Here is a 20,407-nt window from a genome sequence, read left to right on the forward strand (position 1 = left end):
CCTCCTCTATAAATTGCTTCATGTGATCCTCCTGGTCCCGCTGCTAATCTGTTAGTGAGGATTAGTTCACGCACGAGGACACAACGAGCAACATGAGGAACGTCATTGGGACCGTTCTGCTTTTATTCTTTGTTTTACTCACCTCAGGTAAATCAGTTAAAGATGAAATATCGTGATGTAGGACATCGTGGTTGTTTTGTTTTTCTTCCTAACGGTATTTGATATTTTTCAACAATTAGCTCAGGTACCAAAGCAATGTTCTGCACCTTTGGAGTACCCGCACACCATACTGGAGCAGAAGTACATCAGCAGACAGAAGTTCAGCCACAATGAGAAAGTTTATTATCGCTGTGAAGAGGACTTCATTCCTTACAGAGGAGTCCCGAAAGTTCAGTGTGTGGACGGAGCGTGGACCAAACTCACCCTGAAATGCGAAAGTAAGTACTAAACACGGTTTAATGTGCCACACTCGACAGTTAGAAGGAAGGCCGCTAAATTTAGATATGTTTAACAAAGGATGGAGTCCATGATGTTATCTTAAGGGTTTAATTTTAGACAGCTTAAAGAAACAGTGCCATCCTGTGGCAGTAAGACTGCAAAAAATACCGAGTAGGATTTCGTTGCATAGAAAAAAAAAGAAACGGGCTTATTTTGGAAGCTATTTATTATAAAATTTAATCTGTGTTAACATACACAATAAAACACCATATAACAGGGGGCTGTATTAATTTTTCTACACATTCATAAATAATAAAAAGGGCTTGTGCAAACAGATAGGCCTAAAAGTATAAACACGTCTGTTTTCATGTGAGGAAAAGACCCCAAAAAGTCCTCTATTTCTGAGATATTTTTGTGTTCCCTTCTTCTTCTTCTTTTGTTAACCTCTTTTGTGACTTATCATAAAAATGACAAGTTCATCAGGTGGCCTGTCTGGCAAGTAAAAATAAAAGGATTAAGGATGATAAAAAATTTGCAGATAAGAACCAGAAATTGGAAAAAACCTAGACATTAAAACAGAAGTAGATGCAGAGATGCTACTGTGAGTCAACCTACATACGTTACAGAAAGCTTGACTATAGAGTCTACTGATACTCGTCATAATCTTACACCAGTTGTACTGCATTGAGTTCAGTCTTATTATGTATGGATCATTAACTTTTTTTGCAGCATGTTTTACATACACACATTATATATTTACTTCTTGATTAAATTACGCAGAGTGGACAAAGGAATTTCAAGATCTCTGGAGACGGTCTTGTAACCTTGAGATTGTTCATATTTTTCCACAATTTTGCTTCTTAAGTCCTCAGACAATTCACAGCCCTCCTATCTCTTCTCCATGCTTGGTGTGACACACACAGGCACACAACACAAAGGTTGAGTCAACTTTTATACATTCTAACTGGCTTCAGGTGTGATTTCTAGATTGCCAGCACCTGTTACTGCCACAGGTGAGTTTAAATGAGCATCACATGCTTGAAATAAAATGATTAACCCACAGTTTTAAAAGGGTGCCAGTAATTTTGTCTGGCCTATTTTTGAGTTTTGTGTAAAATTATTTCATTATTTTATTTCTGTGAGAAATGGTGTATTTTCTGGAAAAATTCCAGGGGTGCCATACTTTCATTCATGACTGTAGGTAGGTATAATTTCATCCTTTATTTTTGCTCTGATTAACCTTTTACTCTCTGATTTCTTACAGAGAGATCCTGCGGTAATGCCGGGGAACTACCAAATGGACAGTTTATTTATGAGGGGAATTCTTACATCGGTGAGAGAGTTTATGCAGAGTGTAATGAGGGGTAAGTTTAAACCAGAATGAAATGATGTCAAACTTGGAGAGACTTTTGAACTGACTACACTTTTTCTTCCTGTCGACAGTTACACCTTGAAAGGGCTCAACTACCTGATATGCAAGAAGTCAGGCTGGACCGGAGAAGTCCCGACATGTGAAGGTGGGCGATCAATGTTCTTATGTTCTGAAACCTGCTCATAATCTGTATAATCTGCACACACCTTGGTGGCTGCATTCAGAGGTGACTGTAGGTGGGTGGTGTTGCGTTATGAATGTCTAGATAATGTCTGAGTGTGACGTAGTTTAATCCTTTTATTTAAACACGTTTTCCATGTTGTGAAATAATCAGATCCTCAGATTAAAAAGTAAGTGGATCCGGTTTTTTGGGATTATTTCTGACTGTATGGAGGCCCTAATGGTCAAAACATGACTGGTGTTTCTTTTGCATTTTCTACAAGGGCCCTACTTGCACATGCATCATTAGCTCACTCTGTTTTCTACAGATAAAATGTAAAGTCTGGTTGTTTTCTCAAGATTTTAAATCATCTATACCATTAAATCAAGATAACTTTGCTGATGTTCCTATAATTTCTCTAGATCTAGAAAAAAACATCTAAATTTAATCAAAACTGCAAAAAATATGTTATTTTCCCAAACTTATAAAATCAGATCTCAAGAAAACTGAAACCTATGGGATAAGCAGATCAAATTAAAACTCTGGATACATTTTCATATGGCTTCTGTAGTTTTCTCCCACTGTTTGATAACATTTTAAGCGCTTTTTTGACTCAAACTTAAGGTAAGAAAATGGCCGTGCAAATTTTTTGGATCATGGTTGTTGAAAGCTGATAAAGGCTAGAGAATTAACAGTATTTAGTTCATTAAACTCATTTTTTAATAGGTTTTGTTAACTGTTAAATATTTTAGTATATATTAGTCATTTTTGCTTTTTTGTTCAAATCTTCCTAACTTTATTTACACAAAAATGTCACTAGGACACAATCCTGCCAACTTGAAGCCCATGTATTAAGAAAATGACTCATGAACATGAAGAAAAAGTAGGTGAGACCTTATTCTGTAGATTTTCTGCACGAGTTGTGCATATTAGGGAGGGATGCAGCACTCATGCAGTCAGTCTGAAAACCCTGACTTGTTAGCACAAAAATGAGCTGAAAATTAAGCCGTGTCACGGCAAAGGCGTGCATCTCATGTGTTCAGTCTGAAACAGGCCTGTAGGCAGGAAGACAGAGCAGCAATAACAAAGACAGAAGGAGGGTGAGAGTAGGAGGAGGCCAGGAAGGCTGCAGAGGCCATCGAGGGCGAGGAGAAGAAAAAGAGAGGCAAAGACGAGCCAACAATTCCAATGTAGTGTGAGCAACTGTGGTGAACCATGTAATCAACTTTGGCCAAACCATGACTGAAGTTCAGTCCAGCTAAGCTGTTTCACATGAGACAGTGAAGCAGAGACAACTAAATATTTCTTTTGTCACTTTGTTTGTATCAGAGTTTCATGTTTCATAAACATGTAGTACTGTAAATGCTGTTTCAGGACAATAATGCTTAACTTAAAGGAAACATTATCTCGTTCATGCATCCTAAAATGTAACACAGCCTCATGAAGCCCAACATAAATTGCAATCAGAAAATGGGTGAACATCAGGAATCAGACTCAAGTGTTCTTTCACGGTATCCACTAGATAAATATTCATTAACAGATCAATTATTTCATTATCGTCAGAGGGACAGGCCACCTGCTCCTCTCCCACAGTGGCTAACTCAGTGAGCAGCGGTAGAGATGTTTCTGTGTACCAGCTGGGAGAAAACGTCAACTTCAGCTGCAGTCTGGGTTTCCAGCTAGAGGGAGCTCAGAGGATCACCTGTGGTCCTGGTGGTCAGTGGCAGCCTGAGCTGCCCCGATGTCTGCCCAAAAAAACTCCTGAAAAAGAAGGTGAGGAACTGCAGCTAGATTTGTGGTTTCATGGTTAGCTGCATGATTTTTTTCTTCTAAATTTCAAGCTTTGTTTCTTAATGACTCTTTTTTTATTTTTTTATTTTTTACCTTTTTTTTTTTTCCATCTGTCCAGGAGGATGTGGTGTTCCACAAGTCAGCGAGAACTCCAACGCCAACCTGGCTGATAAATACATCATGATGACTTCCTTCTCTTCTGGTGATAAAGTGTATTACATGTGTGATATCGGATATGTTGCAGCAGGTGGCAGTAGATATCGCAGGTGCAGCGAGGGGAAGTGGTCGCCTCTTAGGCTCAAGTGTGAACGTAAGAACTTTAAACCTTTACTGTCCCGTCTTTGTGCAAGCTTTCATATTCAGTCTTCTTCATGCAATGCTGGTCATATTTAAGTTTTAAAACCAGTTTTTAAAAATGTTTACCACCATATAGATGCACATGAGATAGGAGTGTTAACATACCAAAATCAAAGAGCATTTCTGCTGTCCTCATTGATAAAGGAACATCAAAACTCCTCCTCTCCCACCCATCCCTCAGTGGTCTGTGCAGCCGTTACTGATCTCCACGTAGATCCAGTTCATATTTCTTCTGTGTAGTTTATCTTTTGTTCGGAAACTCTGTTGGATATTTTAATGCAGTACACAATATTTGACAACCTCATAGTAACTTTTTTCCTCCTCATTTCCAAAGGATGGTCCTGTGGCTCTGCTGGAGAGATTGCCAATGGACAGTTTATCTACAAGGGAGTTCTGTTTGGAGACACTGCTACAGCTGTGTGTGATGAAGGGTAACGTCATCTTAAAACTGTTCACACTGCACTGCTGTCTGGTGTAGTTTTTCATACACAAGCTTTACAAATTTAGCGTTCTCCATCACTAAAAGTGTGACTGTGCTCCTCAGGTTTCATCTTGTGGGACAAGCACACAGGATCTGCATGAGTACAGGCTGGGATGGACGTGTTCCTGTCTGTGAAGGTGAAGTGAATGTAGTGTCAAAGCATTTATTTTGTAGGCTTTGATTTGGAGGCTGCTGTGAGGAACTTTCTCCTTAAGTCACCTGTGTTTGTAGTGATTTAAAACTCTTATTGCAGTGGCAGAGCATAGTTTGTATTTGGCTTCAACCTTATCACTTCTCCTAGGTTTATTTTAAGTGCAGAATTTGAAGAGTGGTAACAGGCTCAACCCACGCCAGAGTACAGATGGATGCCTGGTTGGTTGTGAGATTAAAAGCAAAAGTGCAGCACTAGCTTTCAGGCGTCACTCCATTTTTGGCGCCCTCTGCAGATGAAGTGTCTTATTTCTGTGCTGATTTTGCTCTGTACATGAAGGGTTAGGCTTTCCGAGATAATATCCCATCCTGCTGCTTTTCAACACTCAAATATATCACTTACTCTGATGGGTGGTTTTAGAAAATGTAAATGAAAACGCTTGCTGTTGGAAAGCCTCATCCGACACCATGGATAGATGCTATGGTATTGCTTTAATTTGCTACTTTTAAGGTAACTAAGGACAAACATTTCACTTCCACACCATTAAAAATCTTTTTAAAATATGTTTCCCAAATTTTAGGGGTTAAATCTTTAACTCAACTTCAGCCCTCTCCAAATCTGCTAGATTATATCACCATTTTCTATATAAAAAAGTTTTTTATTTGATAAATATTGAAGGGCTGGGGGATTTTTAAAAAAAATCACAGTCATGGCTATGTCAAAGATGAGCAACAACATTGATTTTGACAGATTATTACTTTTGTGGCGTGTCTGACTTAATATTTACCACCCTAGGAACACACTGGATTACACATTTAGTCCTGTTATAACCAACATTTTTCACCTCACAGCTGTAACAGAACATATTTGCAATATTGTAATGTCATGGTTTTATTTAGGAGGAAAATAGTAATACTTAACATCAGTACTGTAGTTGATCAAACTATTTAACCCAAAATTTGGTAAAATATTCTAACACTCTTAACTCCTTAGCACCCGACATGTCTAAAACATATTCACATGACTTCATCACCTGGGCCACAGCCTGGGGGTTTAGAAGAGGGAAGGGGGCGAGAGACAAGCTCGACATATGTTGACACATGTGTCGTTCAGCAGCAAATGTCAAGCTCAACGGCATTTCTTTTGTCTGAGCCTTTTCACCGCTGGTGATACCTCAGTGCTTTTTGGGCCCTTGGGACATGAACAACATGACCAGGGGCTCGTAGCAACCCTACTACCTGCTGGCACGGCACCCTTGGCCATGCTTACTTGCTCCATCCACCCCTTATGCTGCCCTAAAGGTGTGGAGTTTTTTTATTTTTTCAATAGATTATTTTCTGCGTGGTAATGTGCAAGGACATACAAAGTACAACCAGGGTTGTGTCAACCCTCCCTCCTCCCCGATGGAGCCCTCAAGAGGGCTTACTCGCCACTACATGCCTTTGTTCAGCCTTGATTTTGGCTAAACACGCCTAAAGTTCTGCATAGTACTGTGTGTATAGAATTTTATAAATGTTTTGGAAGTCTGCATTTCAGTCCTCAATGGCCTTTATGGGTGGTAAATGTGTATACAGTGTATTATCGACCGGTTGAAAAAATTTAGATTGGATTTTCAAAAAATGTCATATGCAGTATTACAGAGAGTACGACTGCCAAATAAAGGTGAAAATTATTCTTTTGTTAAAATGTCTGTAACAATACCAGAGGGTTAAAGAAATAATCTGTGTGATGATCACTGATGGTCTTCTTTGATTGTAGAAACAACATTAAGATTTTTCATAATCAATATAAAACTCTTAATTGGAGATTTAATGTTTCTTTACTAAGTCAACTCTGTTGTTCCTCTTCCAGCTGTGACATGTGAAGCTCCTCCACCGGTGATAAACGCAGACATGATTGGCTCTGAGGATCCACCGTACACATACAGGAGAGTGATTCAATACCAGTGTCGGGTGGGAGTCCTCACTGGAAAAAGGGAGATCTGGTGCACCAAGGATGGGACGTGGAGTCATCCTCCTCCTACATGCAAAGGTCCTACATGCTCTCAGTGACACAGGATAGGATGTTAAACTTAAGATGCACTTTAAACATGGCCAGAACCAAGGTTATCATAGTTTTATTTTTTCATTCATTTCTATTCTTATTTTGTTTCACTTTTTGTTTTGATTTTCAGTTCAGTTTGAATTAGTTCTTGCTGTCATTTTGTTAGTTTAGAAAATGCTTTGCTCAGTTAAGTTATTAGTTTTTGTATAAGTCTTAGTTTTTTTTAACTAATATAAAGTAGGCCAGAAAGAGAAGACATATCATGGACAAGACTTACCTGCCTACTCATCCCGGTGTCAGAGCTGCTGTCAGATGTTTAATCAGCTGTGTGCTGGGATGCTTTTAAACAGTATTAATCAGAGTAGCTCTCCACTGCACTGGTCTATCTATTTAAGGTGTGTTTGAACTATTGTCTTGCTTGTCTCAAGTCCAGGGTTGTTAAACAAGGCCTGAAATTTGGCATGCGACTGCAGAATTGCGCACAAAATATTAAATTCTAGTGAATCTGACACTCATACTGCAGCAAAATGCCTATGAATTTACAGAGTCCCTTTAGGAAGCTCAGCAAACCTTTGCATGGTTGAATAAAGGACAAATTTGTCAAAAAACATGTTTTAAAATCTGTGACAGGTTGGATAATTTATGCAGCAACTCTCAAATAGAAAAACAGAAAATAAGCTGTTTGCCTGATTTTCTTGTTTTAGTCACAAAAATTGAAAACAGTGAAAAAATTTTTAAAAATGGGTCCAATACAGCATTAGCATTTTTAATACAGTAATAGTAATAATAATTAATAGTTAGTAGTAATTATAATATTAAGTAATTATAGTAATTATAGAAAGATGTATTTATCATTGTGTGTACAAAATAGATATGCAAATGATAAGAGAGAAACTGGTAAATCTGTGTATTGGACCCATTTTTTGAAATTTGTTTTTTCCCCAATATTTTAAATTTTTGGATTTTCTGTTTTTTTCCATCTTTCGCCAAAAACAAAAGAACAAGAGTTTCTCCAAATTTCCAAGGTTGGTTTCAACCAGGATATTGAACTACAAGGAAATACACTGACAACTAAGGATATTTTGTCCCCAACAAGGGCCTGTAAGCCCTGTTTAAATTGTAGCTGTTTTTTTTTCTCTGACTCTTGCCTTCTCTAATTTGTGTGAAAATTTGCACACACCTAGAACTCTGAAAAAATGCAAGGTTGAAATAGGCTTTTACAGAATACTGTCAAAAGGCAGTTTTACCTAGATTTATGAAATTTGGTGTGAAGATGCGGGCTGGGAAGTTCTACTTTACTAGTTGTAGTATGGGAGCATGTTTTTATTTCTGGCAGGAAATCTGCCATTTTTGATGAATTTACCAAAATCAAGGCATTTTGGCCCATCTCCAGGGGTCATACTTGATCGTACTAGTTTTATTTCATTCCTTTTGTAAACACAATGCAGTTGTAGCTAGATTTTGTTTATTCTAAAAGCTTTGTTTTATTTTTGTTTCAGTTAACTGAAATGATTTTAACCTTTAAGTTTTAGTTTAAGTTAACTATAATAACTTTAGCTGGAATACAAGAATACTGAGTTTCTTTTTCCTCACAGAGATAACATGTCCACCCCCAAATGTGCGAAACGCCTATTGGACACATGCACAAAAGAAGGCGCATCAGCCCAGGGACACTGTAATGATCCAGTGTAAGCGTGGTTACATAATGTCCGGCCCAGACGTTCTCACGTGTGGTACTAATGGTCAGTGGTCACCTTTCCTTCCTCAATGCACTGGCAGATGTGAGTATCCAGCATTAATTGAACAAATTATAAGATATTTTCAGTGCTACACTCTGAAGTAACATTTTCCATCTTTAATTCCAGCACGTCGTATCCACCACAGGGGCTAATGCAGTAGCTGAAAGGTAAACTATGATATTAAAGTCCACCTGGTTGAGCTGTATCAGTCAGTGAGGATGGAAGACATATCTCAAGCAAAGCTTCATAATGTCTGCCTTTAGAAAGGCTAATTCTTTGTATGATGCTCTAAATGTTGTATATTTTTCTTATTTGCTTATAAAACCTTTATAAAGTCATTATACAGACATTAAACTCTGCCTGAAATGAAGCTGAAGTACAGTATGTTTATTTCGATAAGTGTTTTGGGCAGTAACAAGTACAAACCTGTTTCATTCACCTCTGTACATAGTTTTCTTTTTTCTTACAGTCGATAATGTTATGTGTATCATCTCTATAGACTAAACGGTGAGTGAGCATTTCATGAAACAGACAAGCTACAAGAAAATAAGAACACCAATTCCATTCATTTAAAAAGACAATACAAAAATCCAGACATTTTTTTTTACATGAGCAATAACAATTCAAGTGCAAATATCATTATCAACTCTATGATACATCATAGCAAACTCTCGTTAAAAGGCAACAATTCAAAATAATAAAAAATCAAAACAGGTTGCAGGAAAGAAGCTGATTCTGGAGGGAGGGGGTCTGGTGGGTGTAGTGAGCACTTTAGGTGCTCTTTTTATTCAAGATGATATTACATGAACTTAATCTGTGGCCAAAGGTGGACCGAATTATAAAGACAAATCTTTGTCTAGTAGAAGATCTTTGTGGTTTGGCCCAGCATCACCCACTTCAACAACATGGTCACAATCCCTTTTTTATGTCATCCTTAAGTCTGGATTTTTAAAATGTAGTTCAGTACACAGTAATAAGTGTACCAAACCACTTATTTGTATTTACAAGAGTGGGGACAAACACATTTGCATTTAAAATATTAATTATAAAGACACCAGAAGCTTGGTTGGACATACACGTTTAGGGGATGGGATTATATTTGTACAAATAGGGGATGGGAATGACTAAAGGAATAGCTCGCACATCTTGGGAAATATTTATCGATATCCTTGCACTAGCTCTAAGAGGTTGCCAAAACAAAAGACTGAGTTAAACACAGCTATATTCAAGACAGTCTGGCTGCAGACCATTCCTGTGAGAAGCCACCTCAGTCAGGATGGATACACACGCTAGAACTTCAAAACACAGTTGGATTTAACTTCCGGTTAGGGTTAAGGTAAGATTTAGGATACCAAATGTTAAAAGTCAAGATCCTGACCTGCAAAACCTGATAACAAAATGTTTTAAAAAGCCGAGTAAACAGTCTGCTTACAGGAAAAAGCTTGTCCTCCTCTAAAAACACTAATGCAGCAAAGGCTAAAGCTAATGAAGTATGTTAGCTACAAGCGCTGCATAGATAATGTAGCTAAAGCTAAAAAACCTACGTAGATAAGTTAACTTAAGCTCTGCTTGCTAAATCTTGAGCTGCTAAAGTAGCTACATTGGCTTGTGTAGTAACATTTATTACGTAGCTAGCATAGCTATGTTAGACTAAGCTAAAGCTGAGAAAGCTAACGAGCTTCATTTGACTATTCCTAAAACGCATCTGTACATAATCTAGTCCTGTATTAGACCTCTGACCTTTTTCCTGTTGTATTTATAAAACGTTGCTTTGTCTGCAATGTTTGCAATGAGGGGATTTTATGTATGTAATTACCAGACTTCGTCTAGAAAAAAAGTTGAATTTAAAAAAAAAAAAAAACTGGAAAATTTGTCTGACAGAGGTGGTGTCTCAGTACTGGTCTGCAAGGGGCCTGTCTGAGATCTGCAGTCTGCAGCCAGACCCCTCGCTATATTAGGAGAAGTTAAATAAGTATGCAACACATAACCTCTTGTAAAGCTGCAATTCATTGATTCATTATTGACTTTCCATGCTGTTAAAACAAAACAAGCTTTAACTTGTTTATTTTGAAACTTTAAATGTACAGGTTGGCAGACTTTTATGACACTGGACTAGCCTCAGGATCCACCACCACCTCCTTAATGAGAGTAAATAAACAAGAAGTTATGACTGAAATTTCTAAAACCAACCACTCAAATGTATTTAATGATAAATGATGTTGCATTGCATTGCAATTAACATTGAGAAAAAAGCCTTTGTTATCCTAAGATAATCAGATAAATAGGTTGAGATCTCAAGAAAACAACCAAGATTTACCAGTTACCACAGAAAAAATGAGTATGATAAAATATATGGGTATATGTCCCCTTGGGGCTTCTGTACAACATAGACTTTAGATCACATTTGCTTTTTTTCCCAGGCATACAACTTGCTAAAAGCATCCCTGCAACCCACTTTGGGTCCCAGTTGGGAACCACTGGTTCATAAGAGAGCAATGCTAGATGTTTCCACCTGTTTCTAGTCTTTGTGCTAACTGATGGTCATAGCTTCATTATTTACCACAAAGACATGATTGAGTTTGATCTTTATAGCAATAAGAAAGGAAATGTACAAGTTTCCCAAAGTGTTGAACTATTCCTTTAACTATATGTCAGACCCCCACATAAAGCATATTGCTTTTATCTTTTTACCCTGTTTTGATCGCGTTTTTAAATCAGAGAATATTTTCAACACATTAAATCCTCTTTAGATTCTCTGCCCATTGTGACTTTTCAATCTTAATGCAATGACTCACTTAATTCACAACTTCCTTGTGGGCCACAAAAGGGTGTAACCAAAATGAAGGTGTGTTATTTTCAGACATTGCACTTTGTGTATGACAAAGGTAGGATGACGTGTTCTTATTTAGTGCACAAGACAAAGCAACCCGCCCTCTGTGGGCGGTCTTTGGAAGAGCTGTCTTCATTGGGACAGAACAAGATCAGAGTGTTTGGGGTGTTTGAAGGGGGGTGGAGGTTTCTTCGGGAGTAAAATGGGGCAAAAAGGGATTTTTTGTTTGTTTAGGGGGGGTCCTGCTTAAGAAAATTAGGATCAATATTCAACCCTCGTCTAATTTATTTTCATTATTTACAAGATTGAAATAAAAAAGGATAAAACTGGATGTCCGTGGACAGGCAATATGAGAATATTAACTTACTGTGTTTAAGAACTGAAGTATTTCCAATGCTTTAAACCTAAAGACAATAAGTGTGTAGAGTACATCAGAAAGACAATGAGATTGAAGAATTAAAGTGACCTTTTAAAAGAAGCAGCAAACATAATGTCCCTTACAGACATTTCTCTCTCTATCTCTCTCTCTCTCAGAGACGTGTTCCTCTAGACATCACATTATCTCATTTCTGTGGCTCTCACAATTATTAGTTTGTTATTAATCTCCCAAATGTCCACTATGGTCCTTTTTTGTATTTGCTTTATGTTAGATTTAATAAAAAAGAGCAAGCAACAGAAATAATCTGCATGTTGGAAAACGCTGGTACAGTCTAGACAGACGGAACAAAACACATGTAGATGAACTGTTTTAACAGTAAAACCCCTGGAAACGCTCTAAGAGCTCAAATATAGTAAGGCTTTGACTGACGTGGAACGCAGCTGAGATGTGAATCTAACAACTGCTCCTCCTCGAGGACAGCACACAGATGCTGAAGATGGAACCAGGGTTACACAACACTTACACAACACATACAGTCATACTTAATGGTAGGAGTCAGACTGCCCATTTAAGCAAATACAACAACAAGCTCTATCAGGCTCAAACTGCACACACAAAGCATCCCTCCTACCGCCTGAAACAGGTTTTATTTTCTTGTGGTTTCATTACACAAGGCGACAGAAACCAAACCCACTCACAAACTCTACATCCCCGCTAAATGTTTGAGCTCTGGACTGCAGACCTGCAGAATGGAAACTAACAAAAAACACGTTTGATTTTCAGTACTTCAGGTCTGCATAGTGTATACTGTTAAAACCTATGGAAAATACAAGAGGGTAAACATGTATTATTGTTTTTGAAGTCCTGTGAGTTTTGGGATGTGGTCTGGAGGGTATATGGGGGTGTCAGAGGGGGATGTCAGGGGAGGGGGGGGGGTGACAATCCGGTGCTTCAGCAGAAGAAGTTGGAGCTTTACTTGTAAGGTCGCAGGAAGGCAGAGACTTTGCTGCTTATGAGACGGATGAAGGAGCGAGGGAGCATCTCGTTGGACTCCCGAGTGGTGTACTTAAAGTAGTTGTTTGGGTGAGCCAGCACGTCGAAAAGAGTCTTAATCAGTTTTTTATCCTGCAGGAGGAACACACAGTTAGGGACACTTAAACACTGTTTTAACTTGATATATGTTTGAGTTTGATTGTAGGCTTTAACACAGTGATTTTAACAGAACAACACCTTTAGGGTCTGTGTTCCCAGACGCTGTTTTTGCACTGGCAGCACTCATTCCCAAAACAAAACCAGTTTAGTCCAGCGTTTTTCGTGCTTAGCATCCTCAGTTCTAAAATTTCCCTTGCATCAGCTGAATTTTAAAGCGCTTTGCTCTGAAAAAGTTCAGTTTTTCACTGTCACTTCCCCATCATGGACCAATTAAAATCAATGGAATTCCTTTGTCTTTTTTAATTGGGATATTTCTTTGTGTACTAGAAAAAATTACATGCTCAGAGCTACAGTATATAAACCAGCCTGTACTGATACTACAGAGGGAGGCTTACGTCAGCTTTAATAACCTAACGACAATAAATGTTGGTAAGAAGCGCTGAGGAAACTGAGGATTTTTGTGCTGCCAGAGCAAACAATGCCAACTGTGGACACAGGCCCTCACAGATTAGCTTACTGCCCATGTAAATCAGCACTCACAGCTTATCCTTTATGCCAGCACTATACATGCAGAAACCAACAAAGAAAGATGCAAAGGCTAACCTTGAGGATTTCTTGATGGTTTTCAGAAGCATACAGTCTCCCATCTCTCACTATGTCCTCTACCAGCTGTTCATAGTCCTCTGAAAGTGGAAAAGAGAAAATACAACGGCTGTTTAATCAACAAGGACCATGACAATAAAGAAAATGGATTTACAATAGTTTATGATATCAGAAGAATTTAACATTTAAGTAATTTGCTTGAAATGGTGGGAGAATTTGCTACATATTTCATGACTTTTCAAGGAAATTTTAGGGAACCAGTTTGGACAATTTGGGAAATCTGCTTGGAAACTTTCAAATATTTTCATGGACATTTTAGGGGCATGTTTCTATATTTTTAAAAGTTTCTTTTGGAAGTTATGGGAGAATTTTACTTTAAATGTTTTTGGCATTTTCATGGGAATTTGGAAAATTTATTTGTAATTTTGGGGATGTTTATTTGAATTCTTTTAGGACTTTGAGATTTTTAGATATTTCCATGGAAAATTGGGGAATTTATAGGTATATTTTTGGAAATTCAAGTGTGAACGTTGTGTTGGTGGTGGAGGTGTTCTTAGGAATTTTCAAGATTTTTTAATGGAAATTTCAGGGATTTTTTTTTAATGTATAGCAGTGATCATCAACTGGTGGCCCAGGGGCCACTTCAGGCCCCTCAAAACTTCCCATCTGGCCCCTTAAAGATGATCAAAATGAGAAAAAGTGCAGAGGAAAATATGTTGTGTTGTTTAGGGTATGCGGTTTGAAAATATCCCTATAGACTAAAAAAAAAATGGCTTAATGTTTGATCCATTTTACAGAAATCGCTATGAATAAATATGATGCATAATAAACACATACTCACTAGACTGTTCTTGATTAAAGCTGCCATTTTCCACATCAACTTTCCTTTCAGGCGCTTTGAGAAAAAGTCCTGCCAGGGAGTCCCAACTATAATGGACAACATGCCAGCCCAGAAATATGTAAATATGTATTAGATTTTAGTTTTTACGAAGTTCAGCCCCTTTAGTGACTCCCAAGGAAAAAGTTGGCCCTTGTACAAATGTAGCTGATGACCACTGCAGTCATTTTCATTTTGGGAGGTGTTTTTGTTGCTGTAAATTATTTGGAGTTTGATGAGAAATTCTAGAGGGAAAATGCTTTAGAATTTTGGGGAATTTGAATTTTTTGGGGGTATCATTATTGGAATGGAATAGTAGGGATTTTGATAGTTTTACTGAAAGATTTAGGGAATATTTCAAAGTTTTATAATTTTCACAGAAATGTATGGTTTATTTTTTATTTATTTATTTATCTTTTTTCTTTTTTTTAGTGAATTTCTGACAACATTACTCAAAAGCCTCCCCAGTGCTATCTTTTCTGCAGAAACATGACCATCGGGAGATTGAAGATATCATTTTGGTAAAAAAACAACTAATTTAGTTGAAAGACAAGGCTGATGTTTTTTTTTTTAACTGACTTACTCTTTACCGGACTACTCCAAATTAGCATAACTAACTAAAATTTATTCCAAACAAAAGCTCAGGTCTCAGGAGGCTAAGGCAGCGGTACATGTTGATTAAAAACATGTTAGAAGCAAAGACTCTGAAGAGATTTAAAACTTTTGTAATTATATCATGTGTCCACTAGATGGCACCGTAACATCTGATTAATGACTGAAATATGCCGTTAATTTCATCTACTTTTTTTCCTTAACTATCATTAGCAGCTGCTCAGCTTCAGGACTTTGTAGTTGAGACTAAATACCAGGGTAGATTTCAGCACTTTTCTTCATTTTAACCTAACTCATTTAATATTTTAATTCTGCATTGTCTGAAAGGGTTCTGAATATTTGCTTCCACTGAGTTTTATTTTTCACTCCACTTGTAAAATAACACCCCATTTCAGTCATTTTAGTTCCTAAGAGTTAATTTTATACATGCATTTTGATTTTGCAGACACATTTGGCTTTATTCAAAGACATTTCTGAGTAAAGCAATGATCTGTTAATCTGCTTTTATCAAGATTGACAAAATATATGTTATACTTTTTGTACAAAAAAATATTAAGATATTTAAATGTCAGTATCTGTATGCAGAACAGACTTGGTCTTGCCTGTCAGAATTACAAATAAAAACTTCTTTCCACCCCATTTACTGGCTATTTGCATGTTTGCGTTTCTTTGTTCATTTATTTTCCTCCTGTTCTACCTCCTACCCCTCTTCCCATCTTCTTCTTACTGTATTTAATTTATTTTAAATCATCTCCATAATGCCCATTAAAATTTCACATACATGTCATTCATAACCGGAGTGACACTTAACGTCTTGAATGTTGTAAGGGGCTAAGGAGGAAATCTCTAAGATGGATCCCTTTTGAGCAGCACTATATTTTATACTTTTTATACTTAGTGGAAGCTAAAAACAACAGAGGAATAATAGTTCTCATATAAGCCAGCTGTGGAAAATGAGCATCATACCATCATAGGTAACGTAGGGGATCTGAAAGCCTCGGGCGCTGTTGGCCTCATTGGACTTGAAGTTAATCCAGAGTCGTCTTGAGCGAGCTGTGAAGGCGATGGGCCGCTCGTACGTCTGACAAGTCTCGTAGGTGGTGATGGATGTGGCTGACCCTAATAAGGGCACAGAGAGGACAATAGTGACTAATCAGGTACAGAGAGCCGCGTCTTGTGTGGTCCTTTTACTGACAAATATACTCACAGTTCTTCCTCATGACTAGCACATCTCCACACTCGTCCTCTGAGGGCAGGAAAATCTCTGGCACCACGATCAGGATTTTGCGCTTGCTGGGTGGATTGATGTTCCAGATGCACTCCACATTTGCAGGATAATTACCGGGATAGTTAGGTGACTCAATGTAGCCCATGAATTCGCCCATCTCACCACCACATTGCCTGTCTAGACACACACAAACAAAAATTATTAACTTGCAGATCATGGTTAGATGAATTCAGCAAACACTAAACAGTAATTTCCATACTCACTCTTGCACTGTGAGACACTCGTGGCACCGTCAAAGTCAGTGGTTGTGTTTCCAGGACAGGAGATACAGTAGTTCTGCCTGAACTCTGTTTGATAAGTCCCCACAGGGCAGCGAATACACCGGTGTACTGTGGTGTTGTAGTAATGACCTGGAGAACACTGGACTGTACAGTAGAAATCAAGACACAAGTTTAGTCAGGAATGCTAGGCCTGTAAACTAATAATATTTTGGTCTGTGACTGTATAATTTGAGCACAAGCTGACCTTTGACCTCACAGTCATGGAAGGAGCTGGCACCTTCCCTCTTGGTGCTCAGACCTCCACCACAGGGGAAGCACAGGGTCCGTCCCAAATCTGGCTGGTAGGTGCCCTGGGGGCACGGCTGGCAGGGTTTGAAGCCATCACTGGAGAAGTATCCTGTTGAACACTGACCTGGAATTGATTTATGGAGCATGGAGAAGGCTTACTAACAGTACAACTACGACTATGAGTCCAGAAAAATAAATACATTTCATTTCAATCAAAAACATGTATCTTACTCTTCAGGACGATAAGATATGATATGAAATGACATGGCAAGACATGATAAATAATACAGTGTGGATTGCACTGTAACATATTGTATTATATCTTGATATGATGGGAAATGACATGACATGATGTGACATCAATTGACAGCAAGATATGGTACGATATATGATCAATACCATACCATAACATACGCTGTTAAGATATGTAACACAGAAAAAAATAAAGTCACATGACATATTGTATAGAAATCCAGTGTAACCTTTCCTATCAAATCTTATCAATCAAATCTTAATGTAACCTAAATATTAGCGTAGCGTAGCATAGAGCATAATGTCGAGTGACATAGCTTAACGTAGCTTAGCCAAGTGTACTATAACACAACATGTTGTTACATAGAGTAATGTAACACAGTGTAACATAGCTTAACATGACAATATGATACATTGTGTTACAGTACAATCAGTACCATACCATAATGTATGTTATGTTAAGTAATGTCACGTAATGTAACTTAACATAAGCATATAGCGTGTGGTGGAGTGTAATGCAAGATAATGTGACACGACATAACATAACCTTTCCTATCTCACTGTATCAAACATATCTTAATGTAACATACCAGCGTAGCGTCGCATACTGAAACAAACATAGCATAGCTTAATGTGAAGTTATGTTGCATAAAGTTATGTAGCGTAAAGTTACATAGTGTAACGTGATGTAGGGTAATGTAATGCTAAGTAATGTAGTGTAAGGTAACAGTGTAGTGTGATGTAACAGCGTAAAGTAACATAGCGAAACATAACATATCCTTTCTTATCCTACAGTATCAAATGTTACACAGTTTAACGTTGCACAGTAAAAAGTTACACACTGTAACATAACACAATGTAATGCTACACAGTGTAACAACGCATATTGTCATGTTACACAGTGTAACAATGCACATTGTAATGTTACACAGTGTAACAATGCACATTGTAATGTTACCCAGTGTAACGTTACTCAGTGTAACATTACACACTGTAATGAGGCACAATGTCACGTTACACAATGTTATGTTACACAGTAACGTTACACAATGTAATGTTACACAGTGTAACAATGCACAACTAATGTTACACTTTTCACAGTGTAATGTTATACAATGTAACATTGCACAATGTAACATTACACAATGTAAAAATGCACAATGTAACACTGCACAATGTAACAATGCACAATGTAACATTACACAATGTAAAAATGCACAATGTAACACTGCACAATGTAACAATGCACAATGTAACATTACACAATGTAAAAATGCACAATGTAACACTGCACAATGTAACGCTGCACAATGTAACGTTACACAATGTAATGCAACACAGGGTTATAGGACCAAGTGTAAGGCAGCACAACGTAATGTAATGCCATGTTATGTGACAAAACGTTGGCGTGACATATATTATCCTCAATGACTTATACTGTATGAGTTATTAAGGATTTTGTATATATTATATTCTAATCTTTGCATTATATTGGATGTTTCAAATCCTACTCTATGATTGTATTACCAAATATTAATTGAATTATATGTACCATGTCATACATTGCATTGTATGAAACTTAGTGTTGAAATTGCATCTTTTTACTTGTCATATACTGTATTTCATGTATCCTATTCAGAAATATACGGTTTGTACATTACCATCTGGGGACTTTACCCTACCTGCACAGGAGGAGATGTTCCGTGCTCCCACAGGCCCGTGGCCATCAGTACCTGGGCAGAGATCACAGGCCAGCTGCCCTTCCTTCTCCTGGAAAGTGCCAGGTGGACACTGAACACAGCGCTCCTGCTCGCCATGGTAGTAAGACCCCGGCGAGCATCTGACTGAGAAAATATCCAACACAGCTTTGATCAGAGACAAAACTATTAGACTCTGATGAACCCTTGTGCCACCTTATTTTAGATTTCATGGGCTAAAAGGTCCAGCATGTTAAATGTGCTGGACTATATTAAATCACAACTATGGCTTTCATAAGAAACATAACTAGTAGCAAAAATGGCAATGGTATGGTAAAAATGAGAAACACTTAATGATGACAGGTATTGCAGATCACCAAAACAGAAGGCTTGTAACCATTAAATACATTCAAACATACAAAACTTTGTACAAATGCTCTCAAGTCTTACCACATCGGCCACCATCCCTCTCCCAGCCTGGGCCACAGTTCTCTGGGGTGGGAGCAGCCTGTGGAAGTTTTTGGGCCACCTCATACTCTAACCCAGCGACCCGGATCAGGAAGCGCTCCTGGTTTATTGACTTTTTAAGAGCCTTGATGTACGTCTTCACCTGCTTCTCCATGCGCTGTCGCAGGCAACTGAGATTACAACTGCCTGGTTATGAGTAAAAAAGTGTGCTGCATTTAAGTCACAAAAACACCAGAAAATGTGGAAAAATATTTGATCTCAACTGGAGGAGTATCTCAAGTAACATGTTTTGACTAGTATAAAACCTGCTATATCAGAAAATGAACACGAGGTCAGTTTACACAGCAAGCGTCTACTGATAATGCAATTTTTCATATGAAGGGACTGACCTGTGGTGTCTCCAGGTTTGACCTCAGCTTCCAACTCCAAAGTTATTCGTGTCACCTCTTTGTTTGACGGATTTCGAGCTCGTCGTCCTTTAGCTTTCTTTGAAGAATCACATTTAAGGTTAACAAACGTCACAAGGCAGTTATTGCAGGGCTGCCCGCCTCCTGTGGACAACACAGTAACATATTGTCACCTAGGAATTTATGTATAAGATAAATCAAGATCATAACACCATTGAGCCATACATTTTAAAACTGACGCACCTGTGTGCTCCTTAATGTCTCATTTGACATTAAAATATGTGAGGTACAATAAATAACTGCAAAATATTCACTCCTTTCAAGTCAGTCTGTAGAAGATGCCCTTTGGCTGCAATCCCAGCACTGAGCCTGTGTGGAGGGGTCTCGTGCAGGCTTGCACATCTGGACCACTGAGTATGAACAGACCTTTTTAAGTCCAGAAACAAACTCTCTATTGGACTGAAATCTTGGCTTTGACTCAGCCACTCCAGAACATTCACTTTATCTTCATCACCATTTCTGTGCAGCTTTCACTGTATGCTTCAGGTCATTGTCTTACTGGAAAATAAATCCTCTCCAAAGCTGTAGTTCTCTCTCTTGCAGACTAAGTAAGATTGTCCTCCAAGATTTTCCTATATTTTGCCAAATTAATTTTATTCTCTATCTTTGCAAACCTTCCAAGGCCAGCTGCTGCCACAGCATGATGCTGCCACCACCATGCTTCACAGCACATCCACAGTGGGGATGGTGTGTTCATGGTGATTTTTAGTCTAACGAAACCAAAGAACTTTCTTTATTAAA

The 20,407-nt window shown here is 38.1% G+C and overlaps 2 protein-coding genes across 3 annotated transcripts in view; one reads left to right on the forward strand and one right to left on the reverse strand.

Moving 5' to 3' along the window:
- On the forward strand, positions 1–8,902 carry si:ch73-217n20.1 (complement receptor type 1). Its single transcript, XM_041799017.1, has 11 exons — positions 1–147; positions 240–437; positions 1,703–1,802; positions 1,882–1,955; positions 3,534–3,743; positions 3,880–4,071; positions 4,453–4,549; positions 4,663–4,736; positions 6,602–6,781; positions 8,389–8,574; positions 8,659–8,902. Exons 1-11 carry the CDS (start codon positions 93–95, stop codon positions 8,682–8,684), a joined length of 1,392 nt encoding a protein of 463 aa, XP_041654951.1. The 5' UTR covers positions 1–92; the 3' UTR covers positions 8,685–8,902.
- A 177-nt stretch (positions 8,903–9,079) lies between these two features.
- Positions 9,080–20,407, reverse strand: part of scube3 (signal peptide, CUB domain, EGF-like 3) — a 140,484-nt gene continuing 129,156 nt past the window's right edge. For both annotated transcript variants that reach the window (XM_041799016.1, XM_041799015.1), the window contains 9 exons: positions 19,589–19,750; positions 19,182–19,385; positions 18,717–18,878; positions 16,739–16,906; positions 16,477–16,638; positions 16,193–16,390; positions 15,952–16,104; positions 13,497–13,576; positions 9,080–12,866 (listed from right to left, as the gene is read on the reverse strand). In XM_041799016.1, coding sequence (XP_041654950.1) covers positions 12,714–12,866; positions 13,497–13,576; positions 15,952–16,104; positions 16,193–16,390; positions 16,477–16,638; positions 16,739–16,906; positions 18,717–18,878; positions 19,182–19,385; positions 19,589–19,750 — 1,442 coding nt within the window. In that variant the 3' untranslated portion in view covers positions 9,080–12,713. The remainder of the gene's footprint in view (positions 12,867–13,496; positions 13,577–15,951; positions 16,105–16,192; positions 16,391–16,476; positions 16,639–16,738; positions 16,907–18,716; positions 18,879–19,181; positions 19,386–19,588; positions 19,751–20,407) is intronic.

The sequence above is a fragment of the Cheilinus undulatus genome, linkage group 11, assembly GCF_018320785.1.
Source record: "Cheilinus undulatus linkage group 11, ASM1832078v1, whole genome shotgun sequence".
In the NCBI taxonomy this organism is placed as follows: Eukaryota; Metazoa; Chordata; class Actinopteri; order Labriformes; family Labridae; genus Cheilinus; species Cheilinus undulatus.

Bases quoted from the DNA above. Each gene is read 5' to 3' on its own strand.
- si:ch73-217n20.1 (XM_041799017.1), top strand. From the start codon at position 93: ATGAGGAACGTCATTGGGACCGTTCTGCTTTTATTCTTTGTTTTACTC. The intron at 1,956-3,533 runs GTGGGCGATCAA...CATTATCGTCAG, and splicing joins AGAAGTCCCGACATGTGAAG to AGGGACAGGCCACCTGCTCC. The intron at 4,072-4,452 runs GTAAGAACTTTA...TCATTTCCAAAG, and splicing joins TCTTAGGCTCAAGTGTGAAC to GATGGTCCTGTGGCTCTGCT.